This window comes from Glycine soja, chromosome 15, assembly GCF_004193775.1.
Source record: "Glycine soja cultivar W05 chromosome 15, ASM419377v2, whole genome shotgun sequence".
In the NCBI taxonomy this organism is placed as follows: domain Eukaryota; kingdom Viridiplantae; phylum Streptophyta; class Magnoliopsida; order Fabales; family Fabaceae; genus Glycine; species Glycine soja.
This window is the reverse complement of record NC_041016.1, coordinates 7789499-7811948: the sequence shown is the minus strand read 5'-3', so window position 1 is coordinate 7811948 and position 22450 is coordinate 7789499. Positions and strand designations below refer to the sequence as shown.

Genomic DNA, 22450 nt, shown 5'->3' with positions numbered 1-22450 from the left:
GTTCATGTGTAATATCGTAAATTTAGTACTAAAATGATAGTAAATTAATCATAATTATTTTAATAATCAAGATAAATGTCTAGTAACACTCTTAGTGTAATGTTGTTTATAATTTTGGGTTAACTTTAAATATGATATTATTGTCAAACTCTAATCAAAACCTTATATTTAATTGGTGAATGACCTAAGATACTCATTTATTCTATCGTTTAATTGCACTGACCAAGATCTTAATTATATCTTAATGTTCAAACTCATTATCAAGAGTCGATAAATTCTTTATTGATTAATCTTTAATTCTACAAGTATTTAATTATATCTAATGATCATTCAACTAGTGCATTAATACATTACGTATTTAGGATTAAAATATAATAAAAAAAACTTATTAATTATTATCATAATCTCATGTCAAAGAAAACATTATATTTCTTCCTAAATATAAGATAACAATAACTATGAAGAATCTTTCCTTAAATCAATTTAATGATGACATCAACATTTGTATCATCTATATATGTATTTTAATTTAATAAATAAGATTTATTAATTTTTATGCAATAAAGACTATCACATATAGATTAATTTATTCATATTATTGATATTTTATTTACAATAATCCTATAATTAAGAATAATTTAAATTAAAATTATAAAAAAATTATTTCTCCATATAAAAGATCACTAAATTGTTGAGGGGACATTATAATATTGGATCTTTAATTAAATTCTTATGTAATTTAAAGAAAATTTTCTATTAATTAATATTTTTAATTAAATTCTGTATTAATAATTTAAAAATTCAATATTATAGGATGACATTAACAATTTTGCCGTCAATGTTTTCTTATTAACAACTACGTCCCAAAATTGATTGATTGAATAGAATAAGAGGATGAAAATATAATTTTAGCGTTTAAAAATTCCTATTTTTGTATTAACATCTTTGCATTGCACATATTCACACATACCAAAAAAAAAAAAAAAATCTTTGCATTGCACACAGTGCTAACCTAGTTAGTAATTACCATAGAGAGACGTTCTACGTTTAAAAGTCTTTTTAATTTAAGGCTTAAAGCTCTTGCAGCCTCAGCATAATAAAATAAAGGAAGAATAAAACAAAAAACTGTGGATTTTCTTTCTAATTCTCCTATGTTCTAAGATCAATCTTACCTTTGATTTGTTCCAAATTTGCTTCAATCGGGTACGTCTGGATCGTTAAATACTGTTATAACTCTGGTTTTTCTCTTCCGCGTCTATTGGGGATCTTCTGTGTATTCAGGGGCTGCCAATAATATTGAAAATATAATTTTCTTTGATCACTTTTCTGATCCGTGACTGTGTGTAGAGTATTGATATGTCATTGAATTCATTTCGGTACTTTCAGTTTTCTCTCTTTTTCATCTGGGTATTTTCTAAATGCTGTGAGCACTGGGTCTTGGTAGCTTTTGTTTTTTTTCTATTTCTCTTATTTTTTTTCTGTTCGATTATTGATTGATTGATTGTTTTTTCTCAATCTAAACGTTTCAGGAACTCACATATTCTAGGCTGCAATACTGAGATTCAGAGGTAATGGATTTTCTTCTTAAATTCACTCATTGAATTATAATTCAGTTAGTTTTTTCTTCTTTTCCTTTTCCTTGGTCGATAATATTAGAAAGTTTATTTCGAATTTCCCCGATCAATTTTAATTTTCACATTATCCCTTTTAAAGAAACTTGTATTTGGATTCAGTAAATTTTGGATGCTTGTGAATGATGCTAAATAAATTCATAAAACTTGACGATATATATATTAATTCTGGTTTGCAGATAAATGGCATCATTGGTAGCCAGTGGTAGCAGTCAAATGGCTCCGTCAGTTTCTGTCCAAGAAAAAGGGAGTAGGAATAAGAGAAAATTCAGGGCTGATCCACCTTTAGGTGAACCAAATAAGATTATTCCTTTACCTCAACATGAAAGCCTCAGCTATGAGTTTTCTGCTGAAAAGTTTGAAATAACCCCAGGTCATGGACAAGTTAGTGCTTCTGGCATGTGCAGTGTAAGCCAAGATCATTCTGATGCGTTGAAGCTTGACCTTGGATTGTCTAGTCCTGTAGCTTCATCTGATGTCAGGATTAGCCAACCAAAGGAGGAACTTGAGGTAGATGAATTCCATGATGCCGATTGGAGTGATCTCACTGAAGCCCAATTGGAAGAACTTGTTCTGAGCAATTTGGACACCATTTTCAAGAGTGCAATTAAAAAAATTGTTGCGTGTGGCTACATTGAAGACGTTGCTACAAAGGCCATCTTAAGGTCTGGCATTTGTTATGGATGTAAAGATGCTGTGTCTAATGTAGTTGACAATGGTTTAGCATTTCTTAGAAATGGCCAAGAGATTAATCCTTCACGAGAGCATTATTTTGAAGATTTAGTGCAACTAGAGAAGTATATTTTGGCTGAATTGGTCTGTGTTCTTCGAGAGGTTAGGCCATTGTTCAGTACCGGGGATGCAATGTGGCGTTTGCTAATTTGTGACATGAACGTGTCACTTGCTTGTGCAATGGATGGTGACCCTTCAAGCAGTTTAGGTAGTGATGGCATTGCTGATGGCTGTTCTTCTGTTCAGACTGAATCACAGTCAAAATTAGAAACAAAAGGTCCTGAATTGAGTCTTCCAAGTCCTTGTAAATCAGTCTCCTCAGGTTCTCAACCTAAGAAATCCTCTGTGGAAGGAAATACTGGTTTGGACAAGTCAAAGAATTCTCAAATTCTTGTTGGACCATCGGAGAAAGAGGCTGCAAATTCTGGACGTGATTCTATTGATAAATCATCTAGTACTTCTGGGACATCTCAATCTCCTTTGGTGGAAGAAAAGTGTGGAAATATTAGAAAGGTCCATTCCAGTAGCACTAAGAGAGACTACATTCTTCGACAAAAGTCATTCCACATGGAAAAAGGCTATCGAACATATGGGTCTAAAGGGTCTTCAAGAGGAGGAAGACTGAATGGTTTAAATGGATTAATCTTGGATAAAAAACTTAAATCTGTATCTGAGCCTACTACCATAAACTTAAAGAGTGCATCCATAAACATAAGTAAGGCAATGGGAGTTGATGTGACACAAGACAATTTAAATGCTGATTTTTCATCTAATGATGGACCATCAACCCCCACTGCATTTAGTCTGGATTCTACTGTTACTGTTTCTCGGTCAACCAACACTTTATCTTCAGTGCACGATGGAAATATACCTGCAGTTGGTAGCTCAAACGTATTATCAGCTACAGATACTAATCTTTCTCTTTCTTTGTCTTCAAATAGTAAGTCTCCTACAACACCTGTCTGCTGCAATAATAAGCCACCTAATAGTAGTTGTATGGGGATACTGCATGACAGGTCCCTGGGGAAGTGGATACCCCAAGATAGAAAGGATGAGATGATTTTGAAGCTAGTTCCAAGGGTTCAGGAGCTGCAAAATCAGCTTCAAGAATGGACAGAGTGGGCAAATCAGAAGGTTATGCAGGCAGCTCGTCGGCTGTGTAAGGATAAGGCTGAGCTTAAGACATTGAGACAAGAGAAAGATGAAGTTGAACGTCTTAAAAAAGAAAAACAATCTCTAGAGGAAAACACTATGAAGAAGATTTCTGAGATGGAAAATGCCTTGTCTAAAGCAAGTGCACAGGTAGAACGAACCAATGCTGATGTCCGGAAATTTGAGGTGGAAAATGCTGCACTGAGGAAAGAGATGGAGGCTGCTAAGTTACGAGCGGCAGAATCAGCCACAAGCTATCAAGAGGTCTCAAGGAGGGAAAAGAAGACCCAAATGAAGTTTCAATCATGGGAGAAGCAGAAATCCTTGTTTCAGGAAGAGCTAATGACTGAAAAACACAAATTGGCTCAGTTGCAGCAAGAATTAGAGCAAGCTAAAGTGCAACAGCAGCAAGTTGAGGTATACTATTTCAAGCTTATTCTAACTGCTTTTCAACGTGCTTTTTATTTTGTAATGGTTCACCTGATATCTATGCTAACATATATGGCTCAGGTTGTAATTTGCTCCCAGTTGTTCAATATAAAAGCCTTGTCCCTAAAAAGTAAGAACTTTAGTTAGGGAGTAATTATCTGAAATTTCAAAATTTCCCAACTCTCATTTTATGCTCAGAAATAAATGAAATAAATTTGAATTGACACGCATTGACATTTTATTTGTTATTCATCTCTATGCATGGTTTAACCATTGACATTGTTACCATTAGAATGAGTGGGTAGTGCCTGTATTAAATGAATCAAAATGTTTTCCCCTTTCCATGGTGTTAGCTAACAAGGTCATATCCTTCTTACCTTCTAAAAGGTCAAGAATTGAAATGCCTTCCCTCACCAAGAAATTAATGCATATGATGATATATCATCTTTATTCTGTCCTCGTGCATCTTGTTTGATTCATACTTTGAAGGTTCTATTCATCTTGTGGTGGCAAGACTTGTCTTTTAGTTAAAGTATTGATTCCAGAACCACAAAAATGTAAATATTGTTTTACAGAAGTGAAACATGAGAGTACAGTTTGGTACACGTGCATCACTTGAGATTCTGCCGGTGCCACCATATTCAATGTGTAAATGCCAAATGAGTTTAGTTATGAAGTCTGTTCTCATCATAAAGGAAAAATATCACAGGCTAGGTGGCAGCAGGCAGCAAAGGCAAAAGAAGAACTCCTCCTGCAGGCCAGTTCTATAAGAAAAGAAAGGGAACAAATTGAGGAGTCAGCAAAATCAAAGGAGGACATGATCAAACTAAAAGCAGAGGAGAATCTGCACAGGTACAGAAATGGCATCCAGAAACTTGAAAAGGAAATTGTGCAACTGAGGCAGAAGACCGACTCTTCCAAAATTGCTGCACTGAGAAGGGGAATTGATGGAAACTATGCCAGCAGCTGTATGGACATGAAAGGCACGGCTCTGAGAGAATCGCAGGCCACTTTTATCTCAGAACTGGTTTCAAATTTAAATGACTGCTCTTTGATAGGGGGTGTAAAACGGGAAAGAGAATGTGTCATGTGCCTTTCTGCGGAGATGTCTGTTGTATTCCTCCCATGTGCTCATCAGGTAGTTTGCACAACATGCAATGAGCTCCATGAGAAACAAGGAATGCAAGACTGTCCTTCTTGCAGGAGCCCCATCCAGAGGCGTATTTTTGTTCGTTTTGCCCGTACATAATTTATTTACTTGAATGAAATGAGTGTTTTGAATAATGTCTGTTGGGACACTCTTGCAAAGAATAATGCATTCAGAATTATGCATCTCGAGTTTAAGATACATTAAGTTGCTTTCAATGCCAAGTTTGATTTTTCTGTTGCAGCTTTCTTTCTTTTTCTTCTGATGTTCTGGTTTTGCTTGAACTTCTCTTATTCTCTCATGAAGCTACGCCTGTCTTTCTCGTTTAAATATAATGCTCAGCTCTTTACTTTTTCATCCTCATTAGTAATATATAATTTTTTTGGCTCAGAACAAAAATCTGACTAACATTTGCTTAACATGAACATCAAAATGGAGATTTTGGTCCCATAATGAGAAGGCCACAACTTGCTCATTCAGAATTAAAAAGCAAGATGGAGTAGATGAATAATCTTAAAAAATAAAGCAAAGTAAACATCATATCTACAGATATTCTTTACTGAAATTAAATTATGATAGAATGTACGAGCTGCAAGGTATACACAATGCGTCGATTCCTAAATAAAATTCTAAAACTTGTTAGAATGAAACTCTCTGTTTCTAATGAAAATTACAAAATATCATTAAGCTGGAAAAAGCCATAACATTTTGAAATTTGACAATATTTTGGACTGGTTTATTATATTTAATTTATAGACAACATTGGTTGCTTGTCGGAAGTCTTAAATTCTATCTCGTGTTTGCAAACTGCTTTCTTAGAGTAAAACTGAAATACCTTATGGGAAAAATGTAGTTGAAGAGCCATTTTGAAATAGTACAAGATTGGGAGCAAGGTTTCAAAAACATTAAACATGAGTTGCATTGTCTTACTATTATTGATCTTATTTGGTTCAAACAAGATTGCTTTGTAATCTATAAAAAAAAGATGAGTTGCTTTGTGTGACGTGACTGCAATGTTTTGATTGCAACTGCATTAGGCCATGATTGTAACCCACGACGGTTGCAACTCCACTGAGATCAAAGTTTAAACCATTGGATCACTACAGCAGTAGTTAGGTTGAGATTTCTTTCTGTAGCCGTATCCATTTCATTGTTTTCATTCTCTTCATTACCCTTGTGGTTGCCACTTCCATTAGTTTCTTCGTAGGAGGGGAATGAATATCCTCTCACACAAGATTTTCACATAATCGTATCATATGAAAAAATTGTCTTTCTTAATTTTCACATAGACTAATATAGATTTTGATAATAGCCCTCCTATTCAATGCATATGAAAATAGAGAAATAGGTACAGAATTTATTCGATAAGATAATATGAAAATCTCACATGAGAGTATCCACACCCTTGTAGAAGAAAGATGCTTGTGAGATGGAGATCACACAAGAAGCTGCACCTGTAAATTAACATCCTTTCATGAAAATGCACATCTTGGCAACAAATTGTTATTTTGCGCTTGAGCTCACTACAAGTCTATAGTATTAAAAATGTAACATGAAATCACTCACGTCTTTACTAAAAACTTAAACTTTTGAAATTAATGATTCATGTCACGGTAACAGAGTATCAAGTACTTTAGAGTTTGATCCTTGTCATCCTTATTCCTGTAATAAAAAATTTGAATTTCAAGCATAAGGTAGGTGAGCTTTTGTATTATCCATGTTTCTAGTTTAAAAGGATCTTGTGTGATGATGTTGAAGCTATAATATAAAACTATTTACGTGCCTTCACCTGATAGCTTGAGATTTTAAATTTTTTTTTTACTTCATGATATTTAGACCTTTTGTATATTGAGAAATTCTATAATATCCTTGAAAATGTAAGGATTCTGATATTACATTTTGAGAATCTCTCTTAGTGTGCCTAATTAAACTCATTCAATTAAACTAGCGTACCCCATTGTCCAGAGGCTCTTCGCTATGCGAAGGTATGAGGGAGGGATATTGTACGCAGTCTTACCCTTGCATACGCAAAGAGACTGTTTCTGGATTCGAACCCATGACCAACAAGTCACCAAGACACAACTTTACCGCTGCACCAGGGCTCGCCCTCAATTAAACTCATTCAATTATTGAAAAAAAAAAGAACTGTACTAAAATTCTTAGATTTTTTAAAATATAGTAACTAGTGGCGGTACATATTTTGTGTCTTGTGAGAGCTAGCTTTGACACAATGATAAGGTATTAAGGTTGCTCTCCTTCTCCATTCCGCTCCAATCAAATCACAAGAAGCAAATGAATCCATTGATGAAAAAGATTCAAGGCAAACAAGTTTCATAGGAGCTACATCATGTGCTAAATGGAGAAGGAAAAAGATGAATGAAGACACCACTTCAAGTAGAAGATGAGTCTAAAAGAAGTTCACTACCATAGAAAGTAATGAATAAAAGCTTAAAGGTAGAAGAAGATGAATGAAGGGAGAGAAAGAGAAGAACATAAAATTTAATGCTTCTAAAGAAGTCTGAACTTTGAAATTTAATTCTCAAATGTTCAAATCAAGAGATCACAACTAACAAGTTTAATCTTGGAAATAGTCTTTGTTTACAAGGATAAAGATATGTACACGTGCACTAGATTGGCCATATATATTTTGTGATCCTCTTGAATTTTTCTTTTAGGACACGGCCTTTTTGCTAAGGAATGTAATATTGGTGATTTCTTTGTTTGTATGCGTAAGGTGCACCTTCATTGCTCCAATTGTATGTTCTACGTTATTTTGGAGGTATTTAATATTCTTACCAGTGAATTGGAATATTGCAATTTACGGTGGATTCAAATGTTGAGATCATGCAGCATTTCTGCTACCTTGCAAAAGTACATGCGATTTCTTTTGTATGTCCATTTAACATGATTATGAAAAGTCAATAAATGTGAACTAGCTGGTAAGGAATGGATAAGGATGTTGGTTTGATTCTCATTGTCAATGTGAAAATCTTGTTAATGATACTTCTGTAAGTTCTCATTAAATCTTGAAGCATATACTGGTCATGATGAGTTCCTAGGATCAATTCACCTAAATTTTATTTTATAAAAAAAAAAAACATGATTATAAAAGGCTTTCATGGTTGCATATATTTCACCTAAATTTTCGATCCTTTTTTGGTAAGTAAGGACTTTTCTATATCTGTTTAACTTTTGTAGACTGTAGCATTCATCATCCTCTAGTTGCTTGTGTACAGGGCAATACGATCGTTTCGTCCTTGTCCTGCTTGTCCATAATATTTTGGCATTTCCTTTGATGCAAGTATCGAGCATCTTATTCCAATACCCTCCGTTGACTAGCCAATGACAATTCAGCATGTGGCATGTTTTCCAGGAATCTTTTGTTGACTGTACATAATAATTCCCAAAATTTTATTAACTCAATTTTAAATTGTATTTTTTTTATGTAAGTTTTAAATTGTATTCTTTTGTTGACGAAATGTTTGCAACTTTGCATATCACTAATGCTGAAGTAGAATCATTACACGAAGAATTGAAAAACAAACACAAAAGAAAATCCACTAAAATAGAATCCAGACGTGGATGTTTGATTTTCAGGTGAAACAAACTTGAGACAAAAGTAATTTTGTCAAAAGAATTAAGGTCTTCACTCTTATTTTTATCTGTTTGATTTATGTTGGAATACACATTCAGTATTTCTAACTTTAATCCAAACATACACATACATGAAGAGTACTCCAAATTAGTCAATAATATATATATTATCTTTGATAAAAGGAGGAGTATGCTTGGGTTCTAAGCTAATTAAGAATCTTGTGAGGTGCTTATGATACACAAACCATGGCAAGGCATGCAACAATTAAGCTAGTAAGTAAGTGGAGGCCATTTACATATGGGCAGCATAGTGATGAGATACATATCAAGAGTTGATGTGTCCAAGAGCAATGTGTTGTGTACTCAACTTCTGATTCAAGAACCTGCACCCTTAGGATGAACGGGGGCGTGAACAGCGCCATCGTCACCTTCAGGGACAATCTCACTTGTGTGTGGAGAGTGGAAGTAATATAAGAATTGTTAGTAAAACCAGGATTAAACCTTTGTGCAGTGCTCTAATTCTCTTCTCTCTCTACATACTCAGTCGTATATATGCATGAAACTTATTTTCTACATCATTCAATCATTAACTATATGAGATTATCAAGTTTGATACATTACTGATGTACATCAAGCCATTTTAGATAACTATTTAAGAATCTCATTATTTGTGGATCTTTGTAGCAACTATCAAGTACTTTGATTAATAATCATTCACTCCGTATTTGTTTCATTTAGCTTGCTAAAAATATTGACAGTTAAGTCAGACAGAAAATTGATTCAGGAAACTTACTTTAACTTTCTAAGTTTCATAACCTGATTAGAATCTTCCTTAGAAGATTCCCATATAAATTTTTTGATCAATTACGAACTACCTACGCTCGAGCGATATTATACAATCTTACATCTATTGTTAGTCATGCTTATTGCAATAGATTAAAGGCCTCGCTGATTTAATATCATCAATATCTACTTGATCTTCTAACTAACTAGCTAATGTCTAACTAACTAGCTAACTAACCATTGTTAGTATCAATCTTTTAACTAAAAATTTCTGAAAAATCTTTTGAGCGCCAAGTTTTATACTTAACTGAGAAGGGTTTAAAATTTTCAGCTTAGCATTTATCCATTGGTCACAATTCAATCTATTTCTTGTGACTCAATTGTTCACTTCAAAGGTAGGGTCTTTGTTGTCTAATAATAGTGTGCAAAAATTATTAGTGGTTAGTATTTAATATGTTGCATGGGATTTTTTTTTATAAAAAAAAGAAGAACTTAGAAGATATCAACTAAAAGAGTACATATATTTAAAATTAGAAAGAGGCATATAAATAATTCGATCAAAAGAGAATTTAAATTTGAAATTAAAGAGAGAGATAAAAAAAACACGGGTCAGGTGTGAGATTACTCTTTCATTGAGAGTGCCAAGACTACTCTCTATAAAACTCTGTTTAGTCTAATTCAAATATTTAATACTATTACTAGTAAAGCTCCTATCATTGTTTATTAGTAATGTAGTTTACTAACACTAAGGGTAAAATTATTCTTCATATAAATTGTAAAGTGTATCATAAGAGTTTACCTATTGAAACAACTGCATGATGATTTTACATTGGTGTGGTCTTCAGATCTTGTCTGTCTCTCTCGCTACCTACGTTATTGACTTTTGGTTTAGTGAAAAGGACTCTAAAAAAATCTCTGTTTTCCAACTATCCTTTTGAGGGTTAGAATAGCTCAATCCAAATGACAATTGCATACTGCATATACAAATTTTATCAAGAGATTATTATGATAAGTTTAGGTTTTTTTTTTTTAAAGAGCACAAATATTTTCTCTGGGAAGCAATTCTACTCAAGTTTGATAGGATTATTATAAACAACAAACTCTTTTTCTGAGCAGTTAAGGTAGCTGCATATCAAAAGCTCAAAGTCAAGATCATTGGTTAAGCTGGAACAATCCTATGCCAGATGATTCATATACTCGGTGATAAAGTTTATGTTGTTTAAAAAATTATAAGACAGATATAATATTTATTAATAACAGCTCTCTGACCAGGTTAAGAGGAATGTATAATTAATTTTTTTTATGTTCTGGACATAAATAACAATACTTGCAATTAAATTATAGCTTTCTATAGTACATCCGAGAAAGCTAAGATTTCAACTCACATATTATATAAGAAAAGTATAAATCTGCATCAGCATACCCAATGGATGCTATGCCGTAAAAAATGTCCGCAAATCACGGGATGTATATGGAGGCTTCTACTCCACTGGGCATTGGCTGACCCTACTTAAAAAAACCATTAGTTAATCTATGCAAATTTTTTGTAATGTTTTTGCTATTATTAATTAATATAAAAACAGGATGTTAGTTAACTTATCTGCTCTTGTTGGTAGCAGTTGGCCTTGTTTTCTTCTGTTGGAAAAGAAGCTCAACAACATAGCGCCATTGTCAACTCTTCTGACTCTATCTACCTCCCTCCATGGAGTAGTTAGGACCTAATTTTGTCTCCACTTATTCCATATATTGGCTCGTTTGTATGATGTGCCACAAATTAAGGTGCTGAAAGAAAGAATGAACATTTTATGAAATCAGAAACATTGAATTTTTATTTTTCTTCCCAATAACCAGTTTGTTAGATTGTTTCCCTGGTAAGATGTTTGGTGTCATTAGAAGAAAACTCCGGCACCTTTATTCAAGGATATTGTGGCTACTATGGAAGCGCCCCAGGTCTAAAGTTGTTATCAAAAGGTTTAGAAAATTGAACTTTAAGGGTCACCATAAAGCAGAATTGTGTAAAAACAAATCTACAAGTGACCCAAATGGCCTCTTAGTTGAGTCTCAATCTGGAAGGGCTATTAGGATTGCTACATTCAATGTAGCAATGTTTTCACTTGCACCTGCTGTTTCAGAATTTAATGAATGGGTTGTCTCCAATCATGAGAATGGATCTAACAAGAAGAGTCTTCTTGCAAAGGGTGATTTTCCTAAGAGTATATTAAAGCAATCTCCATTGCATGCCTCTCTGGACAAGGCTCAGAGTCTTTCTGACTCCGAGATTCTGCCACGTTCGAATTTGAAGGTTTCTATCAATCTCCCTGACAATGAGATTTCATTGGCAAATAGTAGATTGCTTGCTTCAATAGAGAGCAAAGAGGGCACATCAGATACAATTATGGGAAATGTTTCTGGCAGGCATCAAGTTCCAGCAAGGTCTCCTGTGTGCTTTCCTTTCATTATGAATTACTGTGAGGGCACTGAGAGATTCACATGCAGCAGAAGCATCCTGGAAGTCCTGAGAGAGATTGATGCTGATGTGCTGGCCCTGCAGGATGTGAAGGCAGAGGAAGAGAAGAACATGAAGCCTCTTTCTGATTTGGCAGCTGCCTTGGGGATGAAATATGTGTTTGCTGAAAGTTGGGCTCCAGAATATGGAAATGCCATCTTGTCCAAATGGCCAATTAAGAAGTGGAGAGTTCAGAAGATTGCTGATGATGATGATTTCAGGTGCTTTATTCCTCCCACATTTTCATTGAAATAATAATTGCCACTTTTCAGTTTTCATCATGAAAGTAGTTAGTTATTATTTTCATCTTTCGGGGGCAGGTCAGCCCCTCAAATCAATATTCATGCCTTGAAATATTAGTCTTTGACTCTCGATTGGAGATACCTAGGACGACAACAAAAGAATCATGAAAGTAGTTAGTTTATTACTATTTGTAACGACGGCTAAGTTGCACTGCCAATTGTTTGTGTGATGCAGGAATGTTTTGAAGGCTACAGTTGATGTGCCCTGGGCAGGAGAAATAAATTTTCACTCTACTCAACTTGACCACTTAGATGAGAATTGGAGAATGAAGCAAGTACATGCAATAATTCGCTCCAATGACCCTCCTCATATCTTGGCAGGAGGTCTAAATTCTCTATATGGAGCAGATTACTCATCAGAGAGATGGACAGACATTTTTAAGGTATGTTCTTAGTTCACACAACTAATACATTAAAATGAGTTTCTTTTTCACACCCATCTTAGAGAATTTGTTTATATTGTAGTATTATGAGAAACTTGGAAAGCCTAGGCCAAGGTCAGAAGTGATGAACTTCGTGAAATCAAAAGGCTATGTTGATGCAAAGGATTATGCAGGAGAATGCGAGCCCATTGCAATCATTGCCAAAGGCCAAAGTATTTTTATTTTACATTTTTACTTACTCAATTGCTTCTTTGCTTACTAAACTTATTTATTATTATGATTGTTCATGCTTCAAAGTTTAATTTGAGTGCTGAAATAGATGTGCAGGGGACATGCAAGTATGGCACAAGAGTGGATTACATTTTGGCTTCCCCAAACTCACACTACAAATATGTACCAGGGTCCTACTCAGTCATTTCATCTAAAGGAACTTCTGATCACCATATAGTGAAAGTGGACATTATGAAAGTAAATGCATCTGCTCAGAAAAATGCCATTAGACAGTGCAGGAAACTAAAGAGGAAAGTTGTGAAAATAACACCACCATGTTCTGCAACAGGTGTAAGGGAATCAACCCCACCTCCCAAAATATTTGTGCCATAAGAAATTGATTGATAGAAGTGATATGGTATATTTGGATAAACAATGTATTTTCAGTTAGCTATAAAGTCAAAGTGGTATGGCCATGCAATGGAGTTTGACATTTCTTGGTGCCCTTGATTGAGCCTCAAATCGATGAGGTTTCCAAATCCCATACATGTATAATACTATTGCATTATTTCCCTTTCCACTCATTTTTGTACCTTGTCCTTGCTCGATGCTTCATATAAATAATTCAGTTCAGGGTATGATAACTGCACCAAACTGTACAAATAATTCAGTTCAGGGTGGATAATTCTGTATGTAAATATCCAATTACTTTTAACAACATCTTGCATCATATTGCAAGTAATTTAAATATTAAATTAATTTCAAGCAATAGTTGAGTTTATTTTGGTCTTGGCAACAGGAGATACTGATATTTACGATTCAAACCACTTGTGCCACTTGATGAGAATTGACTACGGATTTCCCACATTGACTTCCAACAAATATAGTGCATGAGTATATAATTAGCTTCTGTTTGGATTAGGAATTTAAAAAATTCAGGGAATTTGAAATGTCTAGAATTTGAATTGCTTTGATTTTAATTTTCTTTATTTTTTAAATGCTTTGTTTGGATAAATCAATACAAATTTCTTCAATTTTAAATTTTTTGTTTGGATAGGGCAATTCAATTTCCTCCATATGCAAAATTTCAATTTTATATTCTAAATAGATGAAATTTTAATACTAAACTTTATAGAAAACAAACACAAGCTAATTTTGAAATATTAATTAAAAAATATTTTTTAATAATTTAAAAATATAAAATATTGATAATTTTAACTAGAGTTGTTTTGCCTAACCACAACCAGTAATGTTTTTAAACTGACACCAACTAAGGTTATTTTTCGATCGACATCAAATAAGATTTTTTTGTCAAAGTGTGCCGGAAATATTTGTCAGCTGACATCAGCTGGAGCTATTTTTCGACTAACGTTGGTTGAGTCTATTTTTCAACCGATGTTGGTTAGGTTTTTTTACCAACATCGGCTAGGGTTTGTTTGGCCGGCCTAAAAAATTATGACAAAAAAATCTACTAAATATCGGCTAAAAAATAGCTTGGTCGATGCCGACCAATAGAACCTACCCAATGTCAGTTGAAAAACATCATTGGTCAACGTTGACCAAAAAATCCCTAGTCGAAGTTGGCTAAAAAATAGTCCTAACCAATGTCAGACCAAAAATCCTACCCAACATCGACTATAAAATAGCCTTGGCTGATGTTGGTTAAAAAATAGCTCTAACTGATGTTGACCAAAAAAACTCTAGTTGATGTCAACGGTAAGAACTTAGTCGATGTCAACTAAAAATAGTCATACCCGATGTCGGTAAAAAATACCTAGCTGATGTTAGCAAAAAAAATCCTAACCAGCATCAACCAAAAAACCTAGTTAATATGGTTAAGAAATAAATCTGGCTGATGTTAGCCAGAAAACCCTAGTCGATGTCGATAAAAAAATCTTAACCGATGTCGGTTAAGAAAATCTAGTTGACATCAGCCAATACATCCTAGCTAACATCGACTGAAAAATAACCCTAACCGATATTGGCTACAAAATAGCTTTGGATGATGTTGGCTGGAAATGTGACACCCTCTACCCCTCACATATATACTAATAAGGAATAAAAAAAATTCAAATATTAATTAAAAGTATTTTTAAAATATTTTTTTTTAAACAAGTCTTTCAAAGGGGAAAAAGGCTCACATTCATTTTCTTCTACATCATATTCAAACTTGTCCAAATAAATAATAAAGTATTCTCGACTCAACAAGGTCTTCATACAATTAATATAGAACCTATATCCTAATGTCACATTCTATCAGAGCGTTGTGTTCTCGTGTCCTCTAGCATGAGGTTCTTCATAGTCATCCACCTATTCATCTGCTCCCCCGAACACAAAGTTCAAGATCATCACAGGATCCAAACACAAACAACAAATCGGGAGTGAGTTATCACATTGCTAACTACTAGAGAGAAACAACACAACATATAGTAGCCAAATACAATTTACTTAGCATATCTCACATTATTTCATCACTTTGTCATTCATCAATCACACTTTTCATCCATCAATTACACCTTTCAATCATCAATCACTATACACAGAAATCACACACTCCGATCAAGACATAATAACACATCAATTTCATAATAAACAATTAGCAAGCGTATGCGACAGTTATGCTAAGACTCAAGCCTATATGCAATGTGGTACCATGTCAGTGAAAAACCACACTGGGGCGCTTAGGAGTACATAACAAGACACACCACACAATGGGTTTGTCAGGTCACTCTCACTAAGTAAGATCATAGGGAGACCAGTCAGGGTCACGATGTTTTGCGAGAATGCTCCAACCATATGAGATCAGCATAGGCTTAAAGGAGCACTCAAACCCGGTGACCCCCAAGGCCTACACTCCGAAGAGTCCGTCAGGGCCTCTCCCTCCTGATTCAGGTCCAACCCCTAAAATAATTTTTGCATGCAGACACTGCTCATGAATTATACAATACCCACGACCTTACACTCGTGTTTTAAACACGTTCAACACAATCGCACTATGATTTAACATTGGCTCCTAAATAGGAAACCTACATTTTCTCTTTAACACTGCGCATCAACGCTTTTCTCAAGATAACACTGGTCGGGTTATTGTACAATTCATAGCTTACAACACAAGTAATTTCACATCAAGTGTTAACTACACACTTATCCACAACTAGAACTCATTCACAATTTCACTTCTCATAGTGTGACAATCCACCATCACATGTTTACATGTATCTCACAAATTAACACATGTTCAACTTTACACTTATACTCAATCTCAATAACAATATTATAATCTCGAAGCAACATATTCTTCTACAATTCATCACATACTCACAATTTGAATCATCATTTCATATCCTCAATATAACAATTTATATAAAACACTATCACAACATTAGGACTAAAACCCCTTAACTAATATTACACAATTATATCAAAATCATAGGTCGAAATATACAAATATCAAGAACACAATTTATCAAGCAATTTTCATTAGGACATCAATATTTTATTTATAATCATAAAGGAAAAATTGCAATTTAATAAACATCTCAAAATAAAACCTCAATTTAATCCTCTAAGGATCCCTACACATGTTCTCACTAATCCCCAACTGTGAATAACTCATCCCTTACCTCTGAGCGGACTCGCGTGTCTTCAGCCAGGGATAGCAACATCTTTAGCGGTTCCCTGAAATTCTTTCAGTTATTCCTCCGACTGCTCCGATAGAATTCCCAAACGTCAGAGAGACGGAGAAGAGATTGAAACCTCCACTTATACTGTCTTCATGCGATTCCTTTTTCTCCTTCCACGAATATTATCTCGCAAATCCCAACGGTGGAAGCGTGCGGAATTGAATTTCGAACAACATATCCAAATTTCACAATAATCCAACGGTTAACGAAACCGGGATCGTAGTTTTACCAAGACAGCTCTGGGTTTCTGCGGGAAAGAAAAAGGCTACAATGCGAAGGGTGTTTCTCTCAGTTCAGACATGATATCAAAATTCCCAACGGTGAGAATGCTCGGAATTCTGTTGCGAACATGATACTCAAATTTCACGACGATCCAACGGTGAACGGGTTCGAGATCGTCGTTTTTCTGAGACTGGTTTGGTGGGCTGCGGGAAAAAGAAAGGGTTTTGAGAGGAGAAGGGGAAAAACGAAAATGAGACCAAAAAGGAGGCAGCTGACTTAACATAACTATTTATACCTAGGGTACTCAGCCTATTATTTGCTCTATATTTATTTATTTATTTATTTTTTTACTAAAAAGCTTTTTAAATTTATTTACGAAAAATTGGGATGTTATAGGAAAAACTTAGTTGATGTTGACTGAAAAACCCTAGTAGGTGGCTACTCAAAAGTTAGTCATGACCGATGTCGGTAGAAAAAATCTAGCCAACGTCAGCCAAAAAAATATTGATCAACATCAACTAAAAAACCTGGTTGACAACTGCAAAAAAAATCATTGGCCAACGTTAGCAAAAAATTCTCATGACTGACGTCAGTAAGAAAATAACCCTAACCAACATCATCTAAAAAAATTCTTAGTCGACATCGGTAAAAAATAACTTTGGTTAACATCATACAAAAAAATTTAAACCGAAAAAACCTCGGCCAATATCAGTGAAAAACAACTTATGTCAATGTCGGCCGTAAAAACTTTGGTCACTCATAATTGCGAATGTTGAGCGACAAAAGAATCGCGAGTAAGAAAATGAGTTAAAATGAACATCTCTAAAAAAAGAATTTCAAATTCTATATTTTTTAAAAAAATTTGAAATCTCACTATTTTAATCAATCAAAATGATTTATAAAAATATTAAAAATTAAATCTCCTTTCAAATATTTTATCAAAATAAGTTATTTCATCATGAATCATTTTAAATTTCTTAAAAAATGAATTTCTTTACTGAATTATTCCATCCAAATTTTTTTTCGTATTTGACATATGTAAGATCATAAATCAACTTTATTATAAGGAGTGCCTGAGGAACCTAATCAAATTTCGTATCTTTTTAAGTCTCAGAACACAATTAGCCCATTATGTCCCGTTGAGTACCTACCCTGCAAAATTTACACACAAGTTATGAAGTCCCAAGAGTGCTTTTGGAAATATCAGCCCAATTTTTAGACTAGAGCTTAGATTTAAATTTTGAGCTTGAATTTAACTAAAGCTTTTTTTTTAAGTTTGATTAGATCATAATTTGATTTAGGTTTAATTCGCAAGAAATCCAAAAGAATAGAAATTTATCAAGTTTTGGCCTCATTTTAAAAATATGAATTGAATTTGAATTTTTTTTTGTTTGGTTTGCTAAAACCTGCCACCCACGTCAGTAACCTGTTTTATCACCTCTATAGTCTTTACTAATAACTTGCAAGTTATTTGTATGAATTAAAACTAAATAATAATAATAATAATAATAATAATAATAATAATAATAATAATAATAATCTGCTTATTATTAATAGGCTAAAATATATTTTTGATTTCTCATCTTATTTTTTATTTCAGATTAATTTTCTAAAATTAAAAAGTTTCACTGTAGTAAGTGTATATGTTAAATCAAATTGAGTCTTTCATTAGTTTTTTACCCAAATGATATTAATTTCAGTTAAAGTGGTGGATATGTGAAATTTCATACAGATTGCCACATGTCATCAAGTTAATAAAGTTAATGTGATGAACTTGCGAAAGAATTAAATGAGTCTAACAAGGACTAAAGTGAAAAATTTTAAATTTGACTAAATTTAAATGAAAAAAAATGATGAGGGTGAAAAGTATATTTTAGTCTTAGTGTTATTATTAAATAAAAATAAATCATGTGTCTTTAAAAAAATAAAATACAATAGATTAAAGAAGAAAATAAAAAAAATAGTTAGATCAACATACATTATTTTTTTTTTATCTATTTGACTTATTATGTCAAATTTTAAAAATAAATAAATGGAGATACAGTAAAATTTTAAGAAGCTTAAAAGTTAATTATTTAAAATATATATTTATATGATGTATTAAGATTCAAAATTTAAAATTAATTTAGGATTTAAATTTGAATTAATTAATTTAAACAATAATAGTGAGAGGAATTAAATATATAAATAAAAACTTAACTTGATATAATTATTTTTTAAAAAATTACGTAATTTAATTAGATAAATAATACTTAAAAAATAGGATTAAATATTTAAATTTATAAATATGATATTCAATAAAATCAAATATTATTATTTTACCCATCAAAATAAAACATTGAACTATACTAGTGAAAAAAATAAATTGGGGATAACGTGTAGATGGGCTTGGTAAAAGGTGCAATTCACGTAAACGTTAGTCAACCAAATCAGGCTTTTGTTATGTCCACTTTCTCTTTTTTTTCTTAGTACACTCTCATTTGTTTTTTTTTTTAACTTTAATTATCATATATACCATTTATACTCATGTATCCTATATGTATGTGAGGTAAAAGTTCATACACTTCCACACTATTGCTTCTTACACTTTTCATTGCATTATGAAAAAATTCATTCCCCCATATAAAATTTGTTTCCTGCACTTTTCATTGAATTATGAAAAAGTTTATTATGGATTCTTTAATCTGTATTTTACACAGAAAAAAAAAATAATACCGATGTACCTCTATTAGCAATCAAACCAACTATCATCACAACCACCACTGTCATACCTACGTAAAACTTACACCTTGACCAAAGCAGCACAATGAACCTCTCACCACAATGAAAAAATCAGAAGAAACCGAGAACACAAAGAATGGGCGTGCTACCGTAAAAAAGTAACTTAAAAGGAAGAAGAAAACACCTAAGGGTATTTTTGGGATTTTATTTTATTGCAGGGTGCACAAGCAATATGCTGGTGCACCTAACAACAGACTATATTGTACCATAGTCGTGTGGACCAGGCTTGTGAAATTCATGGGCTTCCAGAGAACTGGGCTAAAATATCTTCCACACAAGAATAGGTAGGGGGGGTTAAACAAAAAACTCTAGTATTTTACTTGGGTGGTTGTGAATCTGAGATTCATTTACCCAACTTCATTTATTTGTAGGGGGTCCTACAAAATACATTAAATACAATACTCATTTCTTTTCATGCTTCTTGAACGTAGCATGTATAATTTGCTTCAGTTCTTGCAGGATAATCCAATGTCATTTTCAACATTCCAAAATATTTGTACACCACTACACACTATAACCTTTCTCGGCCATGGATATTAGTAGGTTAGTAAGGGTATATTTTACAAGATATTTGAATTAATTTTTAAATTTTTTTATTAATTAAAAAATTTGTTTGATTGTTTAGTAAATAAATCATTTTAATAATTTTTAATATTTTTTTAGATGCTATTTAAAGTATTATTTTTTAAAATATTAATTTTTAACTTTTTTATTTATTTATTTTTGTCCTTAAATATTTATTACATTTTCTTTTTAATCTTATCTATTTAAAGTAAATTTTTATTATTCTTTTTGTTTTTGTAGTTTTATATTTTTTAGTTACTTTAATAAATAATATAACCAAACACTTATTATTCCATATAATAGTTTTTTTAACTTTTAGCTACCATCTCTTTTTCAGCTTTCAATTAATTGTTCCAGTTAATTTTATTAAGTATTATAAAAAATAGAAACACTCATCGTTACTTAATGTTATTTTGGGGAATATGTTCATTATGATACGTTTTTGTCAGGTCTTGTTTTTTTTATATAGGCAAAAGAAAATATTAATAAAAATCAAAAGGCACAACAAGCATAAAAAGAAAGATAAACAGATACAAACTATAACATAAAAAGTGACTACTAAACCTCCCTTCTTTCCAACCATGTCCTCTCCTTCTCAGTTACCTAATCCCAACGCAGAAGAAGAATTAAAAAGAAATGCGCATTGTCTGCTTCTTAACTCTGGATCTACGGTTGTGACTTGTGAGAATTATAAACATTGTACAAGGAAGAAGGAATAAAGACAAAAAAAATCCAAATTTTAAACCTTTTCCCTTTGGTTGCACAACCATACCTTCAATGTTTCAGAACCAATTTCCTGACCAAAAAAACAATGGAATACTTATCTCCGATATGATGGAAATTTCGATCCAAATTTTATAAGTGAATTTTTTAAGTTATTCTTTTTATGTTTTTAACATTATTTTTTATTTCGAAGATGTGATATTTACATATAATTTTACTTAAAAAAATTATATTTTTATTTAATTATGTGTAAAATAAACATTATTTTTTATTATTAAGAAGCCGTTGGTTATAATTTCTTAAAAAAAAAATACATATTTTAGTTTCTTCACCAAAAAAACTCTTGAAAGAAAAAGAGATGCTCTAAACTTAACAAATTAGAAACCCATTTGCATTCATGTCACTCTAATAAAAAGAAGAAAAAAAAACAATTTAAAAAAATCCAGCGGAGCTGCTTGAATTCATTGTGATCGTCATTGGGTTGTTTTTGTCAATTAATTAAAAATAATTCAAATTCCAATTAATATAATTTCACATTAAAACATATAAATGAGCAACAAACCCTCACTCCTTACATTAATTTTGAGATTAAGTTAAACTTATCAGATTATTCATTCTGTATCAGAAATGATTCAAATTCCACGTTAAGTATATAATGTGGTTCATCTGTGAACCATTTAACCTATGGGTCCACAGTAGAAAGCGCCACAAAGTTTATTTATTTATTTTCTAAATTTATTTCAATTCAAAACTATTTTACATAATCAAATTCTTTTCCAAATCAATTTAGAAAAACAGTCACCGAATCAATTGAGAATTTCGTTCACACGGAACAGTCATAATTAAAGAAGACACAACACTAAAATAAAGAGAGAAAAAAAAAGTTAAAGCTGACAAAAAATTTTAGTTTGAGAAAAGTGTATCATGATTCTCCTTGTCCACGGGTAGTTTTTAAGTGATTTTAAATTCTTTTGAAAGGAATAAATTTGTTCTTTTATTTTTATATTTTGCTGTCTTTTTATTTTCTGGAATTGAATATTTTGTTCTGTCTTTGAATTGAACTGCAGAAAGAGAGAATGCCTTTAGGCTTAGGCAACCTGGGTTTCTGCCAGAAGCAATAAGAATAGAAAAATACAACAGCTGCTGACATTTGAACATACAATGACACAACTCTTCACCAAACACCACACCAAATTATGGAGGATTTTCGTCTCTCCTCAAAACAAAAGACAGAAAATTATAGACCATGATTTTATGGCCGAGTATTTTTTTATCTCATCAAAATTATTTTAGAGAATGTTAACTAATATTTCGCAGTTGGAAATGTACAAAACATAACCCAATCTTCTCTACCAAACGTTGGTGAGATGGTGGGGACTTGACCAAGGCCAACCATTCCATGATAAAAAATATGCACCGGGAAAATAATTCAGTATCATGCAACCTATACTGTTTCAATATTATTATGTATATAATAAGCTAGTTTGTTTTTCTAATTTAATTCATGATAATTCTTTCTTTCTGTTCACGGAGACTTTTTTTCTCGGATTATTTCAAAATGAAACAAAGTAAACAAAACTAGTAAGAAAAACGAAACAACGTCAAAGA

General features: G+C 32.6%; 2 protein-coding genes across 4 annotated transcripts; both read left to right on the top strand.

Annotated features, from left to right (window-relative positions):
- The first annotated feature begins 1067 nt into the window (after positions 1 to 1067).
- LOC114387874 (putative E3 ubiquitin-protein ligase RF298) lies at positions 1068 to 5334 on the top strand. 3 transcript variants are annotated; one of them, XM_028348104.1, is made up of 4 exons: positions 1068 to 1203; positions 1530 to 1568; positions 1811 to 3932; positions 4520 to 4654. In XM_028348104.1, exons 3-4 carry the CDS (start codon positions 1815 to 1817, stop codon positions 4523 to 4525), a joined length of 2124 nt encoding a protein of 707 aa, XP_028203905.1. In that variant the 5' UTR covers positions 1068 to 1203; positions 1530 to 1568; positions 1811 to 1814; the 3' UTR covers positions 4526 to 4654. The 3 variants fall into 3 exon arrangements, with proteins under 3 accessions (XP_028203905.1, XP_028203904.1, XP_028203903.1); XM_028348103.1 differs by lacking the exon at positions 4520 to 4654 and adding an exon at positions 4026 to 4507; XM_028348102.1 differs by having other exon boundaries at positions 1069 to 1203; positions 4654 to 5334.
- A 5866-nt stretch (positions 5335 to 11200) lies between these two features.
- Positions 11201 to 13453, top strand: LOC114387475. The gene is made up of 4 exons (XM_028347666.1): positions 11201 to 12195; positions 12452 to 12659; positions 12742 to 12871; positions 12979 to 13453. The coding sequence occupies exons 1-4, from the start codon at positions 11345 to 11347 to the stop codon at positions 13260 to 13262; spliced, it is 1473 nt and encodes a 490-aa protein (XP_028203467.1). The 5' UTR covers positions 11201 to 11344; the 3' UTR covers positions 13263 to 13453.
- Positions 13454 to 22450: the final 8997 nt, after the last annotated feature.